This window comes from Thalassophryne amazonica, chromosome 17 (genome assembly GCF_902500255.1).
Source record: "Thalassophryne amazonica chromosome 17, fThaAma1.1, whole genome shotgun sequence".
NCBI classification, from domain to species: domain Eukaryota; kingdom Metazoa; phylum Chordata; class Actinopteri; order Batrachoidiformes; family Batrachoididae; genus Thalassophryne; species Thalassophryne amazonica.
Genome location: NC_047119.1, coordinates 3,164,047 through 3,187,786, shown reverse-complemented (window position 1 = coordinate 3,187,786; position 23,740 = coordinate 3,164,047). Strand labels below are relative to the sequence as shown.

At 43.7% G+C, this 23,740-nt stretch overlaps 1 protein-coding gene across 1 annotated transcript in view; it reads left to right on the top strand.

The window, feature by feature from the left end:
• Window positions 1–23,518, top strand: part of cwc27 (CWC27 spliceosome associated cyclophilin) — a 78,020-nt gene extending 54,502 nt beyond the window's left edge. Inside the window, exons 11-14 of the mRNA XM_034192002.1 lie at window positions 1,117–1,220; window positions 4,020–4,129; window positions 4,226–4,335; window positions 23,110–23,518. Coding sequence (XP_034047893.1) covers window positions 1,117–1,220; window positions 4,020–4,129; window positions 4,226–4,335; window positions 23,110–23,272 — 487 coding nt within the window. The 3' untranslated portion in view covers window positions 23,273–23,518. The remainder of the gene's footprint in view (window positions 1–1,116; window positions 1,221–4,019; window positions 4,130–4,225; window positions 4,336–23,109) is intronic.
• The last annotated feature ends 222 nt before the right edge of the window (window positions 23,519–23,740 follow it).

Genomic DNA, 23,740 nt, shown 5'->3' with positions numbered 1-23,740 from the left:
ATTTATTTATGTGGCACTTTCCATTCAAACATACTGTTCTTAGCAAAATAATATTGGCAAAAGGACAGATTAAAAGGAAACAATAGAATGAAAAAATTAAAATAGAAACCACATAAAAGACAAATAACACATTAAAATAAAATTTTATGACATTTCTGATTGGAGAGCAGGTAGATCAGTGGTGTAAGGATTAATTTATGCTTAAAAAAAAAAGTGCCACGCCAAAAGAATATTTACATATTATAATCATTTTAGAGAAGCAAAAAGAAAGGTCTTTTGGGGGATAATTTATGGCAAAAACAAATTTGGGATTAAAAAAGAACAGACCCATTCATGCAAATCCATCAACATTGTTCAGAGATATAGGAAAATGGAATTTTGGGTAGAAATTTGGTGGCCGTATTGGATTTTCACTGGTCTTATCACAAAATTTGAAGAATATCTCAGTGTGAATGTTTCATGCATGTCTCATCATTTGAACAATAATAATCAGAATTACTGGTCAAAACAGTTTTGTGCTCAGTTTAAAGGTCTTAAACACCCACGTCCAAACAGATTTGTAAAAATGCACCTTGGTTGTGCAATTGTAATCATGACAGCGTTTTAACAGGCTCAAAATTGCAATCTCATCTAGGGTTGGATCTCTTTGTACTGAAACACTAACAATTACTCATCTCATAACAGGAAACACATTGGTGTTTTTCATTCTTTGCATTTGTCAGACCTCAACACCCCATTTAAAGTCTGCAGACGGCGGCTACGTGACGAAGGCTCCATCAAATTTATTAGAGTGCACGAGCGTTTAATGTGCATTCCTCATTCTAGCACTTATGAAGTGTTTTATGTGCTTACGTTACTGTTCGTGTGCTCTATCCTTTAAGATGATCAGAGCAGCTATTCTTTGTTAATCAAGGTCAGCAGCAATAGGTGCACTTTTACTAAAATGTCAACTGAAGTACAATTTATGACAGGAAATTCAATAAGCTTGTCATGATTTTAAGTTTCTGACCTTCTCTGGCTCTGCAGTTTTGTCCCAGGAATGTCTAATTTGTCTTACAACTATAATGTGTGTTGGTGCCAGGTTTAAAATGTCACACCTTATTTCTGCCCGCACAGTGATGAATTACGTAAAGAAGTACGACAGTTGAAGAAGGAGCTACAGGCCATAAAACAAAGGAAAGAAGAAAGTTTGAAACCTGCTGTTGATGACGTAACAGAAGGTATGTGATTTATTGGTATTTCATCTTGTACTTGTGCCTTACCAGAACGAGCAGCTTTTAAGGTAGATTACTGAGGGCCCCTTCATACATAGTGCAAATTTGGTCGAATTGTGCATGAAGTGCACATGAAGCAGGAATCGTATGCAAAACGTGTAAAATTGTAGCTTCCTCGAACGCCTCTTACATCTGTTGCTACAACTATTTGCACACACCAGCGTCTGAAAGACAGAGTGTGCACTCCCTTACCAAAAAGTAGTATATGCAAGTATGTTTCAAGTATACTTCCAGTTTACTTTTTATATACTTATCAGTACTATTTTTTGGTAAGGGCTGTGAGAGCCCATCAAACCCTCTCACAGCAGGTGTCGGCCAAATTCCAGCTGACACACACGAACAAGTAACACTGCTTGCATGGCACTTAGAAAATGTGTGGCCATTCGCACTGTTAGCAGAAAAACAGTCAGCAGACAAATCACCATCGAGCTGGGTGTGAAATTTGTCTAGGTGCCCTACGAGTGTGGAGTTGCAAAAAGCCACAGTGCATGTGTCTCACACACATATCAGCAACATATCTGGCATGCCTGGGGAGCACACTTGCATAAAATGCTTATATGTATGTACACATCTGATCACATGGGGCTGGACAGCGAGGTCTGATCGCACACAGCACAGGGAGGGGCCTGTCAGCTGATCACAGCACACTGGCAGCTGGATGACGGCTCAGTGCTCACATTACAAACACAGACGTCACCCCCAGGACAGTTATATAAATTACAACAATACCTACATACGCATTTACATAGCAAATAATGAAAATGAATGATCACATAACACAGAGTGACACGTTGGTCTGGGCGCTGAACGGACAAGGGGGAGCATGTCCGCTCACAGCCGCGGCTGTAAAGATCTCTGCTCTTGAGCGTCCCAGCTTGAGAACACGTTCCGTGTTTGAAAGGACATGAACATACAACATTCTTCCGTGAGGTGCATGTCTCTGTCTGCTGTCCTCATGTGGAAATATATCAAACATCTTTCGCCTTTGCGCCGGGCTGCAGTGGCTGTACACAGCGTACCTCCTTCATGTCCTTGTTGATGTCAGGCATTTTTCCGCTCTGATTACAGGCCTTCAGTGGTAGCGCAATCAGAGCTTACAGGTTCGAATCCCATGAGTGCCATTTTTTTTATTTAATCTGGGTTATTTAACCACAATGTTCTGTATTGCGTCCCCTTTTATGTATTATTTATATCACCCCAATGATATTCACTATTTATATAGCTGGTTTTTATTTTATTTTCCTCCACATCAGCAGTGTGATGTGGTGCAGCTTGTCCCAGCCGCTCACACTGTGTTCCTGCTCGCACAACACCTTCGCTTGCACAACACTGTCGCACCAGGATCTTGCACACCTGCCTGTCGGCTCAGTGTTTTCGTGGTTCGCTCATACGAGCTGTTCCGCCGTAAATCGCCCAGATTTGTACTTAATCCTACTATGTGTGAAGGAGGCCTAATATTTGAAAAAGGTTGGTTGGTTGTTTGTTTTTTGTGACTAAGTGATTTTTGTCAGTTAGCCGCAGACATTGTTTTTTGGTTGTCCCAAGATTTTTAATTTTTTATTGCCATTTTCATAAATTTACATGACTAATTTATTTGCACAAGATTTTGGCCACATTCACATGCACCCCTAGATATGATACATACTGTAGCTGATCTCTGACAGTGATTAGTTACTGTTATGGTTCAGGCCCAAACCGCCTCAGGGCATTTGATGAAAATTGAGTCATTAGTTCCAGCAGACACATACCCCCCCCCAAAAAAACCCTTTCCCTGGGGAGGTGAAAGGATTAGCTAACATTTGTTGGTGTCTCTGAGTTAATGTGCTGCTGTTAGTGATATCTGTGTAGTGTTAAGCTGTTTTTCCAAAACATCCTAAGTAGCAAAAGGTGTACACTATCTCTAAGTTTGATCCAGTTCCACACACAAATAAAGAAGCACTAATGGCACAGCAGTTGGAATGAGCCTAAAGTCCCTCTGAGGATTTAAACTCTGCCAGGAACCTTTGTTTTGTGCTTTTCTTGCAGCTTGTCCAGAGGCAGGAGTTTCTCTTAAGAGTTCCTCATTATGTCTCTGTGTTGAAAGCAAAAGTTAATTCCATTAGATGGAATTCTTAGATGTCATGTGCCAGTGACCACTGCAGGGGAGAAGAATGTTTGTTCAGATGTTGCAAATCTTGAAACATGGCCCAGCCTGAGACGAGCACGGTGGTGAGGACTTGTTCCGTCTCATCCCATTGGACACGCTGTACAACAGTTAGAGTGACACACACACATACACACTGAATCTCACTTGGACACCATAGTCCTTTAAAGCTTAAATCATCCTCCAAGTTCTGCTCTGACCTCTTCATGAAGGCCAATCTGTGATCTTATTTCACTCACCCGCTGGGCATTCAGCAGGCTGGTGGCTCACCAACTGAAAAAGAGGAAGGGGCACCTACCTTTCACTGGTGGGTGATGGTTACTTTTGAGAGTTGGGGATGGCCTTGTTGTCTACCTGAGCGGTTGCCATCCAGGGTCTGTTGTTTCATTATGGTCCTTCATGTGATCACATCAACTCAGCAGCTCTTTTGGGGCCAAACAAGCAGCTGAAGGCGCTGTGTGTGAGGATGCCAGATGCAAAAAACAAGATGGTCCATGGCAACTCCCAGGCTCCTCCCATTATTCTTATAGTTTCAAAGTGTACGTTTTGAAATATTTCATTGCACAGATTTTATGTTTTGTAAGTAGTGCCTGTGTGTCCAGGAGAAAAAAAGCCCATCAGCACGGCTGTGGAAGAGTACCTGGAGGGACGAAAGAAGTATGAAGAGGTCAGAAAACAAAAACTGAAGAAGGGCACAAGCAGAGAGCAACAGGTCACATAAATCAATACATCAAATAATTTGATAATGGAGGCTCTTGTATTAAAAAAATGGCATATGCATTAACGATGTCTAATGATTGTTTTGTAGACGTTAGCTCTACTCGATCGTTTCAAATCCAAATTGTCGACAGCTATCACGGATACACCTGAAGAAGAAGAAGAGGTGGAGGAGTTGGCAGAGGATGATGACAAAGGATGGTGAGTATGTGTGCTGTGTCTTTAAGGATGCAGTTTGTTTCACAGCCATGGGTCATACAGAAACCTTCAGCTTATATGAAGCAAAGTTGTCAAATGTTAAAATCAAGTCCATCATCACAGTAGATCAGTTTATGATTATGTGCTTGGCCCTGTGGATGCACTGCTATGGTGGCACGCTCACCGAATTACGTAGCAGCTGTGGGTCAGTCCAGATGTGTGCTTGAATTGATCACAGCCAGCATATCTACTATCAGGAGGAAAATGTTTTTTGCAGTCAAAATACTGTCAGAAAAGGCAAAAACATCAAGCCAGAATCACATTTACCTCCTCCTTCCAGATACAGTAGTGTTCAGAATAATAGTAGTGCTATGTGACTAAAAAGATTAATCCAGGTTTTGAGTATATTTCTTATTGTTACATGGGAAACAAGGTACCAGTAGATTCAGTAGATTCTCACAAATCCAACAAGACCAAGCATTCATGATATGCACACTCTTAAGGCTATGAAATTGGGCTATTAGTTAAAAAAAAAAGTAGTAAAGGGGGTGTTCACAATAATAGTAGTGTGGCATTCAGTCAGTGAGTTTGTCAATTTTGTGGAACAAACAGGTGTGAATCAGGTGTCCTCTATTTAAGGATGAAGCCAGCACCTGTTGAACATGCTTTTCTCTTTGAAAGCCTGAGGAAAATGGGACGTTCAAGACATTGTTCAGAAGAACAGCGTAGTTTGATTAAAAAGTTGATTGGAGAGGGGAAAACTTATACGCAGGTGCAAAAAATTATAGGCTGTTCATCTACAATGATCTCCAATGCTTTAAAATGGACAAAAAAAAAAACAGAGACGCATGGAAGAAAATGGAAAACAACCATCAAAATGGATAGAAGAATAACTAGAATGGCAAAGGCTCACCCATTGATCAGCTCCAGAATGATCAAAGACAGTCTGGAGTTACCTGTAAGTGCTGTGACAGTTAGAAGACGCCTGTGTGAAGCTAATTTATTTACAAGAATCCCCCACAAAGTCCCTCTGTTAAATAAAAGATGTGGAAAAGAGGTTACAATTTGCCAAAGAACACATCAACTGGCCTAAAGAGAAATGGAGGAATATTTTGTGGACTGATGAGAGTAAAATTGTTCTTTTTGGGTCCAAGGGCCGCAGACAGTTTGTGAGACGACCCCCAAACTCTGAATTCAAGCCACAATTCACAGTGAAGACAGTGAAGCATGGTGGTGCAAGCATCATGATATGGGCATGTTTCTCCTACTATGGTGTTGGGCCTATATATCGCATACCAGGTATCATGGATCAGTTTGGATATGTCAAAATACTTGAAGAGGTCATGTTGCCTTATGCTGAAGAGGACATGCCCTTGAAATGGGTGTTTCAACAAGACAATGACCCCAAGCACACTAGTAAACAAGCAAAAGCTTGGTTCCAAACCAACAAAATTAATGCCTCGCAGATGTGAAGAAATCATGAAAAACTGTGGTTATACAACTAAATACTAGTTTAGTGATTCACAGGATTGCTAAAAAAGCAGTTTGAACATAATAGTTTTGAGTTTGTAGCGTCAACAGCAGATGCTACTATTATTGTGAACACCCCCTTTTCTACTTTCTTTACTAACAGCCCAATTTCATAGCCTTAAGAGTGTGCATATCATGAATGCTTGGTCTTGTTGGATTTGTGAGAATCTACTGAATCTACTGCTACCTTGTTTCCCATGTAACAATAAGAAATATACTCAAAACCTGGATTAATCTTTTTAGTCACATAGCACTACTATTATTCTGAACACTACTGTATGAGCAAAGCCTTCGATACAATGAGCCGTTCCGAACTACTTAAAGACCTCAATAAAATTCTACCAGATGATGAGTTGCACATGATGTCCATACTCATAAAAGATGTCAACCTCAAAGTGAAAGTAGGAGAAAACATCAACACTGAAATCAGCATTACTCAAGGAGACTGTCTCAGCACAGTACTTTTCATTCTCTGTCTGGCACAGTCATTAAACCCTTCACCACCAGAAAGGGAGCACAACTATGCATCCCAAGAAAAGCCAACGTTACCTACAGAACATGAAGATTATAACTTCTGTCTACCAGTCATTCATTCATTTTCTATACGTACTGTCAATTAAAGTGTCCACTTGATCTAATTTGCATGTGTTTTGTAGTGGGAGGAAGCCAGAGCACCTGAAGTGAGCAAACGCGAACGTCAGAAAAACATGCAAACTCCATAGAGAAAGGACCAGTTGGGAAGCGAACTTGCAGCCTTCTTGCTGTGAGGCAACAGTGCAAACAACTGAACCACCAACTCTCAAGAAAAGAAATTTCACCATCAATAAAACCAAAACAAAAGAATTTAAAATCACAAGAAATGGCTAAGAAGAATATACAAATCCTGAAAACTCTTAGGTGACCTACTGGACACAGAAAAAGACAAACAGAAGAAAAATTCTTGCCATCGACTCTTACCAGCCTTTCAGACATCTTTAACAGCCACGAAATCAGTAACGCCTTCAAACTGAGAGCCGTCAGTGCAAATGTTTCAAGCATTTTCTTCTACAAAAATGAGATTTGGACCCTGACATGAAACATTTACAAAACACCAGTGGTGGGCACACTTCCACTAATCACAAATTATTGAAGCTAAAGTTTTCATTAGCGGATTACCTTTCCAGATAACTTTGAAAACCATCAGCGGACCAATTAGCTTCCAATAAATTTAGTTCCAGTAACTTTTAGACCACTAACATATTTTTGTAGGCATAGTGGATAAAGCTTAACAGTTAAAAACATTTGTAAGGTCTGAAATCAAAGATTTTAGCACCTGTCTGTTACATGTTTTGTAGCAGACAGACAGCCATGAATAGTAGAGCTCTATCCTCTGCAGGCAGAAGAGAGCTGACTACCAGAGAGAAAGGAAGGAAGAGGGGGAAGAGGAAAAAAAAAAAAGAAATTTAATTTCTCTTCACACCATACAGACCTGCCAGTCATTTCACTGGAGTCTTACATAGGCAGACAGTTTTGACTTATGGTTATAATTTTAAACAAACTAATTCTGGAGAAGTTATTGAAATTAACATGTCTGTCCTTTTACAAAGTGAAAATATCAGCTATAAGGTTTAGTTTTAAAGTAATGCACTAATTTTGAAGGTTTTAGCGTCTAGACACACATGCCGCATTGCATTACGGGTACATTAGTTTCCTGACGTCAGTGGTTGGCTGGTCGGTACAACACACCGTTACTGAAATGTGTGGTGGGTTTTACAAATGAAGCGGTTGGAGAAGTCCTTGGGTCCTCTTGTGGTCTGCCTTGCCCCTGGCACAGATGGTACAGGTCTGGACGTATTCCCGGACGTCGGCCTCCATGAACGCCCACCAGAAGCGCTGCCGGACCAGTGCGACGGTTCTTTGCACCCCTGGGTGACAGGAGAGCTTGGAACCATGACAGAAGTCCAGGACTGCAGCCCTGGCTTCTGGTGGGACGTACAGCCGGTTCTTCGGGCCGTTTCCCGGGTCCGGGTTCCGTGCCAGGGTCTCCCAGACGGTCTTCTCCACGTCCCAGGTGAGGGTGGCCACGATAGTGGACTCGGGTAGGATGGGTTCCGGTGGATTTGACAGCTCGGTCTTGACTTCCTCTTCGTGAACCCGGGACAAGGCGTCAGATCTTTGATTCTTGGTCCCCTGGCGGTAGGTGATCCGGAAGTCAAAACGCCCGAAGAACAGTGACCAGCAGGCTTGCCTGGGGTTCATTCGCTTGGCGGTCCTGATATACTCCAGATTCTGATGGTCTGTGAAAACCGTAAATGGTACCGCAGCTCCCTCCAACAGATGTCTCCACTCCTCAAAAGCCTCTTTCACCGTGAGGAGTTCCCGATTGCCCACGTCATAGTTCCGTTCAGCCGGGGTCAACCTGCGTGAAAAATAGGCACATGGATGGAGAACCTTGTCGGACTCTCCGCTCTGGGACAACACGGCTCCTATCCCTGAGTCAGAGGCGTCCACTGGCTGTCCACAAACTGGCTGCTAGGATCGGGCTGCACCAGAACAGGTGCAGTCGAGAACCGGCGTTTCAAATCCCTAAACATGGCCTTGCACCGATCCGACCAGGTGAAGGGGACTTTGGAGGAGGTCAGGGCTGTCAAGGGGCTAACCACCTGACTGTACCCCTTGATGAACCTCCTGTAGAAATTTGCAAAGCCGAGGAACTGTTGCAGCTTCCTACAGCTTGTTGGTTGGGGCCAATCTTTCACCGCCGCAACCTTGGCCGGATCAGGGGTGACGGAGTTGGAGGAGATGATAAACCCCAGGAAGGACAAAGAAGTGCGGTGGAACTCGCACTTCTCGCCCTTCACAAACAGCCGGTTCTCCAACAACCGCTGCAGGACCTGACGTACATGCTGAACATGGGTCTCAGGATCCGGGGAAAAGATGAGTATATCGTCCAGATATACGAAGACGAATCAGTGCAGGAAGTCCTGCATGACGTCATTTACCAAAGCTTGGAACGTCGCAAGGGCGTTAGTGAGGCCGAACGGCATGACCAGGTACTCAAAGTGACCTAACGGGGTGTTAAATGCCGTCTTCCATTCGTCTCCCTTCTGGATCCGAACCAGGTGGTACGCATTCCTAAGATCCAGCTTTGTGAAGGTTTTGGCTCCATGCATGGGCGTGAACACTGAATCTAACAGGGGTAACGGGTATCGATTGCGAACCGTAATCTCGTTCAGCCCTCTCTAATCAGTGAATGGACGGAGTCCGCCGTCTTTCTTGCCCACAAAAAATAAACCAGTACCCATCGGGGAGGTGGAGTTTTGGATCAGCCCGGCAGCTAATGAGTCCCGGATGTAGGTTTCCTTTGATTCGCGCTCTGGACGTGAGAGGTTGTACAGCCTGCTGGACGGGTACTCAACGCCCGGGATCAAATCAATGGCGCAATCATACGGACGGTGTGGGGGAAGAGTGAGTGCCAGATCTTTGCTGAAGACGTCAACAAGATCGTGGTACTCCTTGGGCACCGCCGTCAGATTGGGGGGGACTTTAACCTCCTCATTAACCTCCATCATTACCAGTCAAACCTGGGGGAACCGAGGATCCTAAACACTCCCGGTGGCAGGTTTCGCTCCACTGAGCCACAACCCCAGACGGCCAATCAATCTGGGGATTGTGTTTTATCATCCACGGGAAGCCCAAAATCACGCGGGAGGTAGAAGGAGTCACATAAAACTCAATCTCCTCCCGATGATTCCCAGACACTACCAGAGTTACAGGCAGTGTCTTATGTGTGATTAAAGGGAGAAGGGTGCCATCTAGTGCCTGCACCTTCACTGGTGAAGGGAGTGCCACTAGAGGGAGCCCTACTTCCCTTGCCCATCTGCTGTCCAGCAGATTCCCTTCTGACCCCATGTCCACCAGTGCTGGGGCTTGAAGAGTTAAATCCCCACTCAGGATTGTAACTGGGAGATGTGCAGAAATGCATGTATGTCCCACGTGAATGTCTTGGCCCACCCTTAGCCCAGTTTCTAAGGGCGGGCATTGGTGTTTAACCGCTTGGGGCAGTCTCTCTGCTGATGCTTGCTTGAGCCGCAGACAAACCACGCCCTGCGGGCCAGTCTCCTCTGTCTGTTAGAAGTTCTTAATTTGGCCCTGCTCGTGTCCATAGCATCGTCAGCAGGGCGAGCTGTTGCCACACGGAGCGCTGAGGCCGTGGAGCGTGTGGAGGGCGGAACCTTTTTGTACCCGGAAGGGAGAGGGACGGCGCGTGCCCGGCCACGTCCTTCGTCTCGCTCCCGACGGCGTTCCTCTAACCGATTGTCTAATGGTCTAACTAGATCAATAAGCCCGTCCAAATCCCGCGGCTCATCCTTAGCCACCAGGTGCTCCTTCAGGACCGACGACAGTCCGTTTACGAAGGCAGCGCGGAGCGCTGCAGCATTCCAGCCGGACCTCGCAGCCGCGATGCGGAAGTCGACTGCATACTCAGTTGCGCTCCGACGCCCCTGTCTCATAGCACTGTTGAAGCGGTCTCGCCTCTATTTGGGTGATCAAAGACTGTTCTGAACTCCCTCACAAACCCAGTATATGTTGTTAGGAGCTGTGAATTTTGCTCCCAAAGCGCCGTAGCCCAGGCGCGTGCCTCACCTTGAAGCAAATTAACCACATAAGCCACCCGGCTAGAGTCTGACGCGTACATTACCGGACGTTGTGCAAAGACGAGCGAACACTGCATCAAGAAGTCTGCGCACGTCTCGACACAGCCTCCGTACGGCTCCGGGGGACTTATGTATGCTTCAGGGGATGGTTGGGGGGTTCGTTGAATGACCATTGGAACATCTATATTCGGCACCAGGACAGCAGGAGGAGGAGTTGCAGCAGCGCCCTGTGTGCACGCTTCCACCTGTGCGGTGAGAGCCTCCATCCTGCAATTGAGAATGATATTCTGCTCGGTCATTAGATCCAACCAACCAGTGAAGGCGGTGAGGATTTGCTGGAACTCACCTACCACGCCTCCCGCTGGCGCCTGTGCACCCTGCTCTTCTATTGGTTGTCCAACAGATGGTTGACGCCCCTCGGAATCCATGACGCTGGCCGAGATATCCTGTTGGGAAAGTGTAGTGACACGGACCCACAACAGGGGGCGTAAATGAACGGACAATGGATGAGTCAAAAAGTACAACACTTTACTGTTGTGAAACATGCACAACGGAATACAGACAGATGCAGAATTTGGATTACAGTCAAATATACGAAGGTGACGTGTGGGCAGGTTTGAGGATAGGAGACAACCGTCCAGAGAAGAGCCGGGCCCCACCTGATTTCCACTGCCACCGGATCTGGAACATGCCGGAGCCGCCAAGTCCCGAATCCCCAGGTGGCCACCATCTCCAGCTGTCAGATCTGGTACTGCTAGCAGGGCAGAAAACAGTTAATGGTGAGTGTGAGAAAACACACCCAGTAAACAGTCAGCAAATGTCCTCTTCTGTTGGTAGGTGGGCAACACACCTCCACCTCCCGATCACAGTCACATGCAGTGTGTTACTTATCCGGTGAGGAGCGAAAACCGTCGTCTCCTCCTCGGTTCCACCGACTCAGCCTCCAGCTGCGGATAATCTCACACACGCCTGCAAACAATTTCAAGAACAACATGTATCCGTGGTAATACAATTGTGCGGCTGAGAATTTACCTATAAGGTAGTCGATATCTCGGCAGCGAGGTGGAGTTGCTGCCCGGCTTTTAAGGTGATGGTGATGATGAGTGACAGCTGGTGCTTGTTGATGAGTGACAGCTGTCACTCCCGGTTGCTGCGGCGCCCTCTCGTGCCTGAAGCCTGCACTTCAGGCAGGGCACCCTCTGGTGGTGGGCCAGCAGTACCTCCTCTTCATCGGCCCACACAACAATCGGTTTAGCTTTATAAAAGTTAACTTTTTAGTTAGCGGTTAATGGTTATCAAAGCTAACATTTTTGTTACCTGTGCCCACCACTGCAAAACACCATGAAGACCTTTTAATGCAGACACCTAAGAAAAGTATTAGGATACAATGACTGAAGAAAATCACCAACAACAAACTCTATAAATACAAAACATAGAATTGTGGAGCAAAACCATCCAAAGAAGAAGATTACACTGACTTGGACATTTGATGAGAGTACACCCAGGCACACCTGCCAGAAAATCACAAGAAGAAGTCTTAAGAACAACTAAGAAACCACAAGGCAGGCCTCAGCACACATGGTTACAACAAATAAAACAAAATCTCATTAAAATAGATGTGAGAAAACCAGTAGAGCTGGTAGCTCAGTGGAGACGGAACAAGTCTGCTTGTATGAAGACCTGGATTTGAGCTTAATGTGTGTAACTGTGTTGAGGTTATTGGTGACTGGATGGCGGCCAACTATTTGTCCTTAAATATAGCAAAGACTGAGGTCCTTGTTTGTGCCCCTGACGAGTTTGTTCCCACTGTGGTTGGGAATCTTGGTTCTCTGGCCCCTTTTGTTCGCTCAGCAGTGAGGAACTTGGGTGTTACGTTCGATCACTCCCTCAATTTTGACGTGTATGTTACCCGCCTGGCACAGTCTTGTTTTTTGCATTTGCGCAATATTGCCCGTCTGCACAGCATTGTGTCTCGGGCGGAGATGGAGATGATCATTCATGCATTTGTGTCATCACGTTTGGATTACTGTAACTCTCTATTTTTTAGCCTTAGCAAGTCCTCTTTGGACCGCTTACAAACGGTTCAGAATGCGGCTGCGAGGCTGCTGACGAGGTCATCAAAGAGGTCACATATAACCCCAATCCTCTCCTCCTTGGACTGGCTCCCCATCCATTTCAGACTCCAATTTAAAATTCTAGTACTGACTTTTAGAGCTCTGCATGGTCAAATGCCATCTTATATCACCGAGCTATTACATCCATATGTGACAAGTAGGTCTCTGAGGTCTTCGGACCTGGGCCTATTGGTTGTGCCTAGGACAAGACTGAAGACCAGGGGAGACTGTGCTTTTGAGGTGGTGGCACCTAAAATGTGGAATGCACTGCCTTTGGACCTACGCTCCGTGGACTCTGTTGAAACATTTAAAGTGAAGCTAAAGACCCTTTTGTATAGGCTGGCTTTTACCTAGTTTTTATGGTTTTATGTTTCTGCTGTTTTTAATTTCTCTTTTCTTATGTGAAGCACTTTGTGATTTCTATCTTGAAAGGTGCTATATAAATAAACCTTACTTACTTACTTAATATATAAAGAATTATAAAAATGTTAATGTAATCTGTTTTATTGTTGGGAAAATATGCCCTGAGAAATTAAGTTAGAAACATTGGGAAATTAGTATGATTTAGTCTGTCACTGATAAACGCTTAGAGACGTGATCCTGTCAGAAGAGTTGACTTTCATTACATCATGTGAGGCACCACCCACTCGGTGACATTAATGTAACAAATCAAAAATATCTAAATTTTTTCCCAGCTTGAATGAAGTCTGTTTTTTTTTTGTTTTTTTTGTGGACTTTGTCGCTGAAGACATCGACATGGTGACCAGGTGTGTTTTGGGAGGGTCCGTCGTGGTGGTGATGGTGATTTTTGGATCGTATTTAGACGTATTTAACATGAGGTTTTTCTGAATACAAAAAAAGCAACCCAGGTTGACATGCTGTCATAAATCTGAGCACGAAACTAAGCGGCCGCAGTTGCAGGTGTGTGACCTTCAGCTAGCTAAATGTCAGACCCCAAGTTTACATAATGTTTATGGATAAAAATGACTATGACTTTGTCATGCATTTTTCTGACAAGGTTTAGTTTTATCAGTGCCCACACAAGTTAAAGACTTGGAATAAATGATTTATAATCTGGTATGTCATTTTTAAAAGATAGCATTGAGTGGAATGAGATGTGCCCTTTAAAATCAACACTACAAGCACATTTTGATTGTTTCTTTCAGTTCCATTCTGGGGGTGTACAGATGCAAAATTATTCAAATTGGGTCACTGTCCAACTGCCATACATACAGTAGTGTTCAGAATAATAGTAGTGCTATGTGACTAAAAAGATTAATCCAGGTTTTGAGTATATTTCTTATTGTTACATGGGAAACAAGGTACCAGTAGATTCAGTAGATTCTCACAAATCCAACAAGACCAAGCATTCATGATATGCACACTCTTAAGGCTATGAAATTGGGCTATTAGTAAAAAAAAAAAAAGTAGAAAAGGGGGTGTTCACAATAATAGTAGCATCTGCTGTTGACGCTACAAACTCAAAACTATTATGTTCAAATTGCTTTTTATCAATCCTGTGAATCACTAAACTAGTATTTAGTTGTATAACCACAGTTTTTCATGATTTCTTCACATCTGCGAGGCATTAATTTTGTTGGTTTGGAACAAAGATTTTGCTGGTTTACTAGTGTGCTTGGGGTCATTGTCTTGTTGAAACACCCATTTCAAGGGCATGTCCTCTTCAGCATAAGGCAACATGACCTCTTCAAGTATTTTGACATATCAAATCAATTTTATTTATATAGCGCCAAATCACAACAAACAGTTGCCCCAAAGATGCTTTATATTGTAAGGCAAAAGCCATACAATAATTACAGAAAAACCCCAACGGTCAAAACGACCCCCTGTGAGCAAGCACTTGGCGACAGTGGGAAGGAAAATATCATATCACATATCCAAACTGATCCATGATACCTGGTATGTGATATATAGGCCCAACACCATAGTAGGAGAAACATGCCCATATCATGATGCTTGCACCACCATGCTTCACTGTCTTCACTGTGAACTGTGGCTTGAATTCAGAGTTTGGGGTCGTCTCACAAACTGTCTGCGGCCCTTGGACCCAAAAAGAACAATTTTACTCTCATCAGTCCACAAAATATTCCTCCATTTCTCTTTAGGCCAGTTGATGTGTTCTTTGGCAAATTGTAACCTCTTCTGCACATGTCTTTTATTTAACAGAGGGACTTTGCGGGGGATTCTTGCAAATAAATTAGCTTCACACAGGTGTCTTCTAACTGTCACAGCACTTACAGGTAACTCCAGACTGTCTTTGATTATCCTGGAGCTGATCAATGGGTGAGCCTTTGCCATTCTGGTTATTCTTCTATCCATTTTGATGGTTGCTTTCCGTTTTCTTCCACGCGTCTTTTTTTTTTTGTCCATTTTAAAGCATTTGAGATCATTGTAGATGAACAACCTATCATTTTTTGCACCTGTGTATAAGTTTTCCCCTCTCCAATCAACTTTTTAATCAAACTATGCTGTTCTTCTGAACAATGTCTTGAACGTCCCATTTTCCTCAGGCTTTCAAAGAGAAAAGCATGTTCAACAGGTGCTGGCTTCATCCTTAAATAGGGGACACCTGATTCACACCTGTTTGTTCCACAAAATTGACAAACTCACTGACTGAATGCCACACTACTATTATTGTGAACACCCCCTTTTCTACTTTTTTTTTTTACTAATAGCCCAATTTCATAGCCTTAAGAGTGTGTATATCATGAATGCTTGGTCTTGTTGGATTTGTGAGAATCTACTGAATCTACTGGTACCTTGTTTCCCATGTAACAATAAGAAATATACTCAAAACCTGGATTAATCTTTTTAGTCACATAGCACTTCTGTTATTCTGAACACTACTGTATGGGGACCTAACTGTAGAATGTCTCTGAGAAAAGACCTTCAGCTGATTACCAAAAGGAAGCTGCTGGCATGGCAGTGGTCCTGCAGAGCTTTAAACCACCGACTCTATTTACTTTAGCAAAGAATACTGGCAGCACTCAGTAGCATGTGAGCGCACCGGAGTCATGCCGGCTCCTGGAGAGTTCAAAAAGCACTGTGCCGAATGGGGAAGTCCAGCATGAGGATGCCTGTTTCATTAGCTGGTTTTACATTGTGATTTGCAGGGATACGTGGGTAGAACACTGGGAGCACAAAACCATTTCTTAATGTATTAGCTGCAGCTTTTAATTATACGGTAAACTTCTAACACACTGCTGACATCCCCATTTTGTAATGGAGTAAGAAACACGACCTTTATCAGATCCAATGCTTGCTTCATATTCTGATAATGTGTGTGAAAGTTCAAACTGTGTGTGTGTGTGTGTGTGTGTGTGTGTGTGTGTGTGTGTGTGTGTGTGTGTGTGTGTGTGTGTGTGTGTGTGTGTGTGTGTGTGTGTGTGTGTGTGTATTTGGGTAAAGTTGGGATTTCAACCCGCAGCTACCAGATTGGCCATCAGGAAATCAGACTTGACGCTGTGTTTTCCTCTCATATTCTCTTTTTTTTTTCTTCTTCACCAGAGATCTCAAAGAAACAGGGCAGAGGTTTGAAATGAATACCATGTGTTTAAATTTGAGCAAAGTGTCTGTGTGAGAGAAATTTAGAATAACAAAATCTGTAGTTGCTATTAGTCTCCAGAAGCCCCCTTGAAGTTGTGTGTGTGTGTGTGTGTGTGTGTGTGTGTGTGTGTGTGTGTGTGTGTGTGTGTGTGTGTGTGTGTGTGTGTGTGTGTGTGTGTGTGTGTGTGTGTGTGTGTGTGTGTGTGTGTGTGTGTTGGGGGGTATTTGAGGAAGCCCTTGGCTGGCGTATGAAGCCATAGCCACCTCAGTGTGCCGCCCCCACCAGGTATAGTAAGAAGGGGGAGACAGGCAGGAGCATAGCAGTCCTAGAAAAACACCAGTGGGAAGTCTGTACCACTGTACGAGCACAGCGAACAGAATGTGGGTTGCAACAGGTCAGACATTGGAAGTCAAGTCTGGGCCAGAGGAGGTAAACTATTCCATCTGTGTCTGTGTCTACAAGTTCTGACTCTCACTTCAGCCCCCCAGCCCCCTCCCCAGGCTCACCGAGGCCCCACTCTCAGTACGACTTCACTCTCACCATCCCATCTGTAATTCTCACCCATTAACCAAAAAAAAAAAAAAAAAAAAAATGCAAGAAAAGCAAATAAAAGAAAGGCTTCTGTAGGCTCATGTTATGGCAGCACTGAGTGGTTCCGATAGGCAGCGAGCCCCAAATGCCTGGCTCCTTCTGCACATTTCAGACTGCAGAGCCGCGTCGCAATACGGCCGGCGGGCTGTCATCACCGAGACTGCTAGACAAATTATCAGAGGCAGCCCGCTAACGCAGCACGACTCCTCAGGGTCTGCCAGAGTCTAGCCATGACATTCTAGATGAGCTGTCACAACTCCTGCCGATTTCAAGTGAATGCAGAGGGAGAGCGCACGCACACACACACACACGTATAATTATATGAACACACATGCACAAATTCATATAACGCAGTCAGAGAAAAACAGACATCACATAACATAAAATTACATTTTTTAACATGTACCATACAAAGCAGAACGTACAGTTTCTTCTTAGAATTCCCACATCCAAAATTTACACATAAATACAGCACAGTGTCATCAGAATCAGAGTCGAATTTATTGCCAAGTAAGTTCTCACATACAGGGAATTTGATCTGGTGTCACAGGTGCATAAACAAGAATAAAAGAAAAGGAAAAAGAAAAAATATTTCTCTAAGACGTAAAAAGAGTCAGCGAGACAAATGGGCAAAACTATGTTTACTTTCAAATAAATAAATACAGTGGAATGGGGCTGTGCAGGCATGCAGATGTACAGCACCTTTCAGTCTGTACTTTGTGGGAGTGGGGGGGCAGGGTAAGTGGGGGTGTCTGGCATTATTTTTAAGTCTATGTAAAAGCATTTTAAAATTTATCTGGCAGAATAAAAACTTTAAATGACAGGTTCGTTTGTTCGAGTGTGTATGTGTGTGTGCAGTTGTGGTCAAATGTGTACATACACTCATCGTAGACGTAAATGTCATGGCAATATTGGGCTTTCAAGAATTTTTTGGAAGGGTTGTTCTTCTGGGGTAGAATGTGTGATCAGTGTACATCTGAGAGAAAATAAAGAAGTTGGTGCACAAGTTTTTATTGTGGGTTTTCTGAGCTCAACATAGGGTAAAAATTCTACAGGTCCATCTCAAAAAAATTGAATATTATGAAAAAGGTCAATTTTTTCAGATATTTCAAAAAAGTGAAAATTGTATATATTCTGGAGTCGTAATAAAAACAAAGTCCTTGCGGTTGCTCTCTTGTTTGTTTGTTTCCCCCCCCCCACTGGAGGTCACCACAGCAGATCCAAGGGGGGTCTGCATGTTGATTTGGCACAAGTTGTACACCAGATGCCCTTCTTGATGGAACTCCACATTACATGGAGAAATGTGGCAGGGGTGGGATTTGAACCAGGAACCATCTGCACTGAAATCAAGCACACGAACCACTTGCCTGTCACAGGTTCTGGTGCTGTTAGATCTCAGTGCTGCGTTTGATACAGTGGATCATCATATTCTACTCAGTAGGCTGGAAAATCACTTTGGGATTACTGGGAGTCCTCTTGCGTGGTTGACGTCATACTTGACCAGACGTTCTCGCTGTGTTTTGTACAGTAACACTACCTCTAACCTTACTGACATGAAATTTGGGGTTCCACAGGGGTCCGTCTTAAGCCCCCTGCTTTTCTCCCTTTATATAGAACCCCTTGGGCACATATTACGGTGTTGTGGGATTACCTTTCATTGGTATGCTGATGATACTCATTTATATATGCCGATAACTGCTGGTATTCCCATCCACATAAAATCCTTAGAAGATTGCTTTGTATCATTGAGAAGCTGGATATATAGCAACTTACTACTTTTTACTCTGACAAGATTAAAATGATGGTTCTTGGTCCAGTGAGACATCGGCATCAATTTGACCAGCTAATGCTTAGCCTAGGTTCATGTGTCTAAATCACACTGACAAAATGAGGAACCTTGGGGTAATTTTTGATCCTACATTGTCCTTTGACCTCCACATTAGAGACATTACGAGGACTGCTTTCTTCCACCTGCAAAATATAGCGAAGATTTGTCCCATCCTGTCTACCTTGAACATTAACACACAGGTGCTCAAAGAGAACCATGCCGACAGAGCAAATATTGCCATAATCCGATGCATTTGGGAGGAAAAGAGGTGCAGTCAGCCGTGTCAGAACACATCTACATTACCTCGTCCACACCTGCAGGATGGCATCCAAAGCGTATGTGGACAACAGGTAGGTGACACAGAGTGCTGTCAGACGCCATAAAAGGCGCTGCACACTGCCCGATGTCCAAACATCTGGATGACAAACACAGGACCAGAGTGGGAGGAAGTGCTGTGTTTGTCACGCACATGTGCGCACAAGTGCGCAGCACGCATGTATGTGATGCCCGTGTGCCCCGCATACACATGTGGGGCTGAAATGATCACTCATCTCTGTGTGTGTGTGTGTGTGTGTCTGTGTGTGTGTGTGTGTGTGTGTGTGTGTGTGTGTGTGTGTGTGTGTGTGTGTGTGTGTGTGTGTGTGTGTGTGTGTGTGTGTGTGTGTGCATAACGCTGCATGAGCCACTAAGTGCACATGCGTGCTACTGGACAGCTTTGCTGAAAGTTTGCTGGCAGTGGACCATGCTGCCCCATGCGTCAAATGCAGCCTTTCCAGGGAACTTTAATTCCTTTTTTTGTGTGTGTTTTTTGGCTCACTTCAGCAGCACAGTGCAACTCTTGACACCACGATGGTTGGTTATCACATGGGATCTATTTTTGCCGTGGCTGATTCCAGCACACAGCAGCGGGGTGAGACAATTTCAACCACAGGCTGCGGTCCTGGTTCCATGTACACAATGCACTCCTGGACTGCTGTTGGAGGTGAGATTCATGTTTATTAATACTGTCACGGCCTGGCACAACAGTTCCATGTCATATCTCCTACAGAGTTCAAAGTTGATCATGTATTACAGTGTGAGATCCGTTCAGCTCCGAGACTGACACATGCAATGACGCGTTACTGTGCACTTCAGAGAGGCGCAGCTGCCCGTGTTATATACAGTTATGACGGAGACAGTAGTTCACATTATTTACGCTGTCCATGGGAAGGAATGGACAAGTATCTGTACTGTAAGGTCTTTTGTGGATTTAACAGCCTGTTCAGATTCGCAGCGGCGTGCGCACAGTAGTGCACGGTGCTGCTTTTGGTTCAGTAGCTGCTGTTCACATTCACTGTACATGATAATAATTATGAATTATTATCATGATGAAGCGTGCCACATACATTTCAACAATTTATTTGCACTCTGTGGGGGGGGTGGACATTATTCTACATGGCATGTGCAGGTCATACGGGCAGGCTTTGCCGTGCCAGATCCATCTCGAGGTTTCCTCGTATGCGCTCAAGTCGTTTTGGATCCTGCTTTGCCCCCATCAGAATACGTAAAGTGCAGTCAGATGGTCCTTAGATTGCACATGGACTGCCGTCAGATAGGTGTCCCATCTCGATGCCTGGAGGGTTTTGAACATGTGCAACACACTCGGGGCCACTGACTGATTTTGGCCAATTGTGTGGACTCTCGCAGATGGCTGTCAGAACATTTTGAACTGAAATCCAACACTTTACGCATGTGTGCCAATTCATCATTCTGACGCCATTCTGCGTGACTGTGGCTGTGTGACGGGGGTGTTACAGGAGCACACAACAGTCACAAAGATTTTATTGCACTCAATAGATTTAAATGCCTTGATATGTGTCTGTCATACCCACGTTGTTCATTGGTCAAATTATTCAGAAGGTGCTTGGACCCCGTCAGTCGCTGCTTTTGGTGGGTTGAGGGTTAGCACTTTATCCACAAAGTGTCTGACACTGACACCTCCTGTGAGGAATGTCCCGATCCTTTAATATGTCTTCAGGGGAAGAGAAACTGACGGCGGAAATGAAAGACACGAGTGTCTTTTCCCTGGAGGCCAGAGGCCTCATTTATAAAACTGTGCATGGAGTCCACACTAAAATTTTACCAACACACAAAGCACAGTAAAGAATATGTGCCAAGAAATAATCAGATTTATAATGCTGTGTGTGTACATTTTGCTCACAATTTCTCCTTCATAAATCTCACTTGTGGCTGATTGTGTAAGAAATGTGTTTGGAAAATCCTGCTTCATTTCACAGCTCCACCATCTCCACTTTTCTATCATCTCCAAAACCTACACACACACACGGAGCTCAGAGTTTCCATACAGGTGCACACGCTCTCCTGTCAAGGTTGCTTCAATAAATCTGTTCTCTTTAAGGGACGAGTCAAATATTTCAAGTTGGGGGGGGGAGTTGGCCTGTAGTGGTGATACGATACAAACACATTCACTGGTCATTGTGGCTATCTGTGATGAGCTTTACATGTTCTGACATAACATGCCACCTTTCATTCCATCCTGCACCTTAAATCATGTTTTCAGACTGTGTTCAAAGTGCGGTCAGGCCTGGCTGACATTTTGACAAACTGTACTAATTGATTAGTAAATGGACTTTATTTTTATCGCACTTTTCAACCTGATGCAGGCACTTAGAGTGCTTTACAGTGATGCCCCACATTCAGCCACTGAGTGATGAGCCGTCAGGGACAGAAAGGCTTTCTTTGCCGGCGTAGATCGTGTCAGAATGACAAAATTTTTTTTTATAATTTTTTTTTTTCCGTTCATGTTATATGTGTCTTACAAAAATCTTTCCGATCATTTATTTACAGCAGTGAAATAATTTAATTGTTTCTGTGCTTGAACTTTGCTGATTCCAGAGCAGCTCATATTGAAGGGAGTTACAATTTATCCAATCAGATTTCTCCCTTTTGTCTCCAGGTGAAAAATCTTCTCTGAAGCCTGCAGCATTTCAAATGAATCCCTCTAATGTTAAAACCGAATGGTGATGATGTCGATCCCCATGGCTGAGATGTAAAATGTGTGACCCATTCAATTCCTCGCTCTCTCTCTCTCTCTCACACACACACACACTCACACACACACATGCACACGATAGCGTGCCGCCATGCAAGGTGTCCAGCTGTGTCCACCTTAATGACGATGCACCTTAGTGACTTCCCTGAACTGAGGATCCTTTCTTCCCAAGCTCATCTCTCTAACCTCCAAGTCTGAAGTTGGTCTGACCTGTCTGTGCGTCTCTTGATCACTTATGCTGGGTCCATGATACACAATCACACGTGGTGTCCCTCAGGATTCACTCCTGGTTTGCCTCATTTCCACATCCATAATAAAGCCACTCTCTCTGTGCTTCCGCAACCATAATGCACACTGTGCATGTGTGTGTGTGTGTCTGTGTGCATGTGTGAGTGAAACAGAAAGTTTGCACAATCCTCAAACTTTTCTCTAGTTTTCAACAGACAAACCACTCAGTCAGCAGACCACCAGGTTTTTATGTTTCCTTGATCCTTATGACAGTTTCTGTGGTGACCCCCCACCCACCACCACCACCAAAAAAAAAAAAAAAAATCCTGAGGACGGCTCCATCTACAAATAAAATCTACACAAATCTATATGATTCTTATTCTGTGTCACACCCTCTCCACTTATGTGTGTGTGAAGAGAATATATTAACAGTGGAGTCAGTACCTGTGCCTCTGTGACAGTAATGCATATTTGTAACCGGCAGTTTCAGGCGACACGGAGAGAGTTCCGCGACAGTTATACTGAGTCCGGGCTTGTGCCACACACCATGCACCTGACATGACATAACAGACAAACCACTACAAAGGCACATTTATTTTTGATTTGGTAAATGTTCAGTAAATAAATTTTCAGTTGAAATATGTTAGTTTTATTTTGTACAAAGCTGCAAGTGGCTGATTGAATTTAATTTTATGCACATGGGAGGAGGGGAGGAAATCAGTAAATCACCTGCAAAATTTTGCAAAACGCAACTTTCAAAATTTTTGTACTCATTATATGGGATGTCAGCATATCAGGCCCTTGGTGACTCATATTAGCTTTCTCACCAGGTGTATATCATAAAATGACCTCTTTAAATGGATGTGAAAAATGTTGCAAATTTCATCCAGTCTTATTTGATTCTTATTTTTCCATTTTTGCTTGTTTCTCTAGATGTAACGTTATGTTATGTAATGTAAGTTTGCTTAAGATGCACACATTCTCAGCATATGTTCCCATTTTTAAAATATTAGATTCTTTGTGGGAAATGGCATTTGCACGTTTTTTTGTTTGTTTTTGCATATGGTATATACAGCACATCTGGCCCAGAGGATGAGAATAATAACTCAGATTTCTCACATTTTAGAATTTTGGCCACTTTGATAATAATGCCATATTGAAACTGCTCAAAGCCAAAAGAGCCTTTGAGCAGAACATCTTCAGAGCAGAACTCTTCCCATCTGATTTAGGATGACCCATGTTCTGCAGTTTGACGAGCAAACCAGAAAAGTCAAGGATGCCAACATGCAGGATGAGGACACATTTGAGATCTATGACCCACGCAACCCCGTCAACAAACGAAGGCGTGAGGAGAGCAAGAAGATCATGAAGGAGAAGAAGGCCAGGAGGTGAGGGCAGAAGGTCAAAGGTCACCTTGTGCCCACAAGTATGAGTGAAGTATTGGTAACGAGACACTCAGTATTTTTCCTGTCCGCTTGTCCAGTGCATCACATTAATCTTATGGATATAATCGTGGTTATCATGTTCATATAAATGTATGTAATCTGTTAACTTTAAAAAAAAAATCAATTTATGCCTTTTGTTTCAGTGTGGATGTTTAGTTCTTTAAAATAAATAATAAAGGCTTCAAGTATTCTACATCCTCGTGTAAAAGATGTGCGTGTTTGAGGTACCTAAGACTGTCCACCGCAAAGTTAAGCAAACTTCATTTTGCTGCTACTTTTGTTTGACTGGTTTTATTTTAAAAGATAATCTAGATCATGCTAGTAAATAGATTTTAATCAATCCCAGCTTTTGAGATCAAAGCATTTTCAGAACACAAATCAATTTCTTCTTTTTGCCACTTCATGGGCGAGAAGC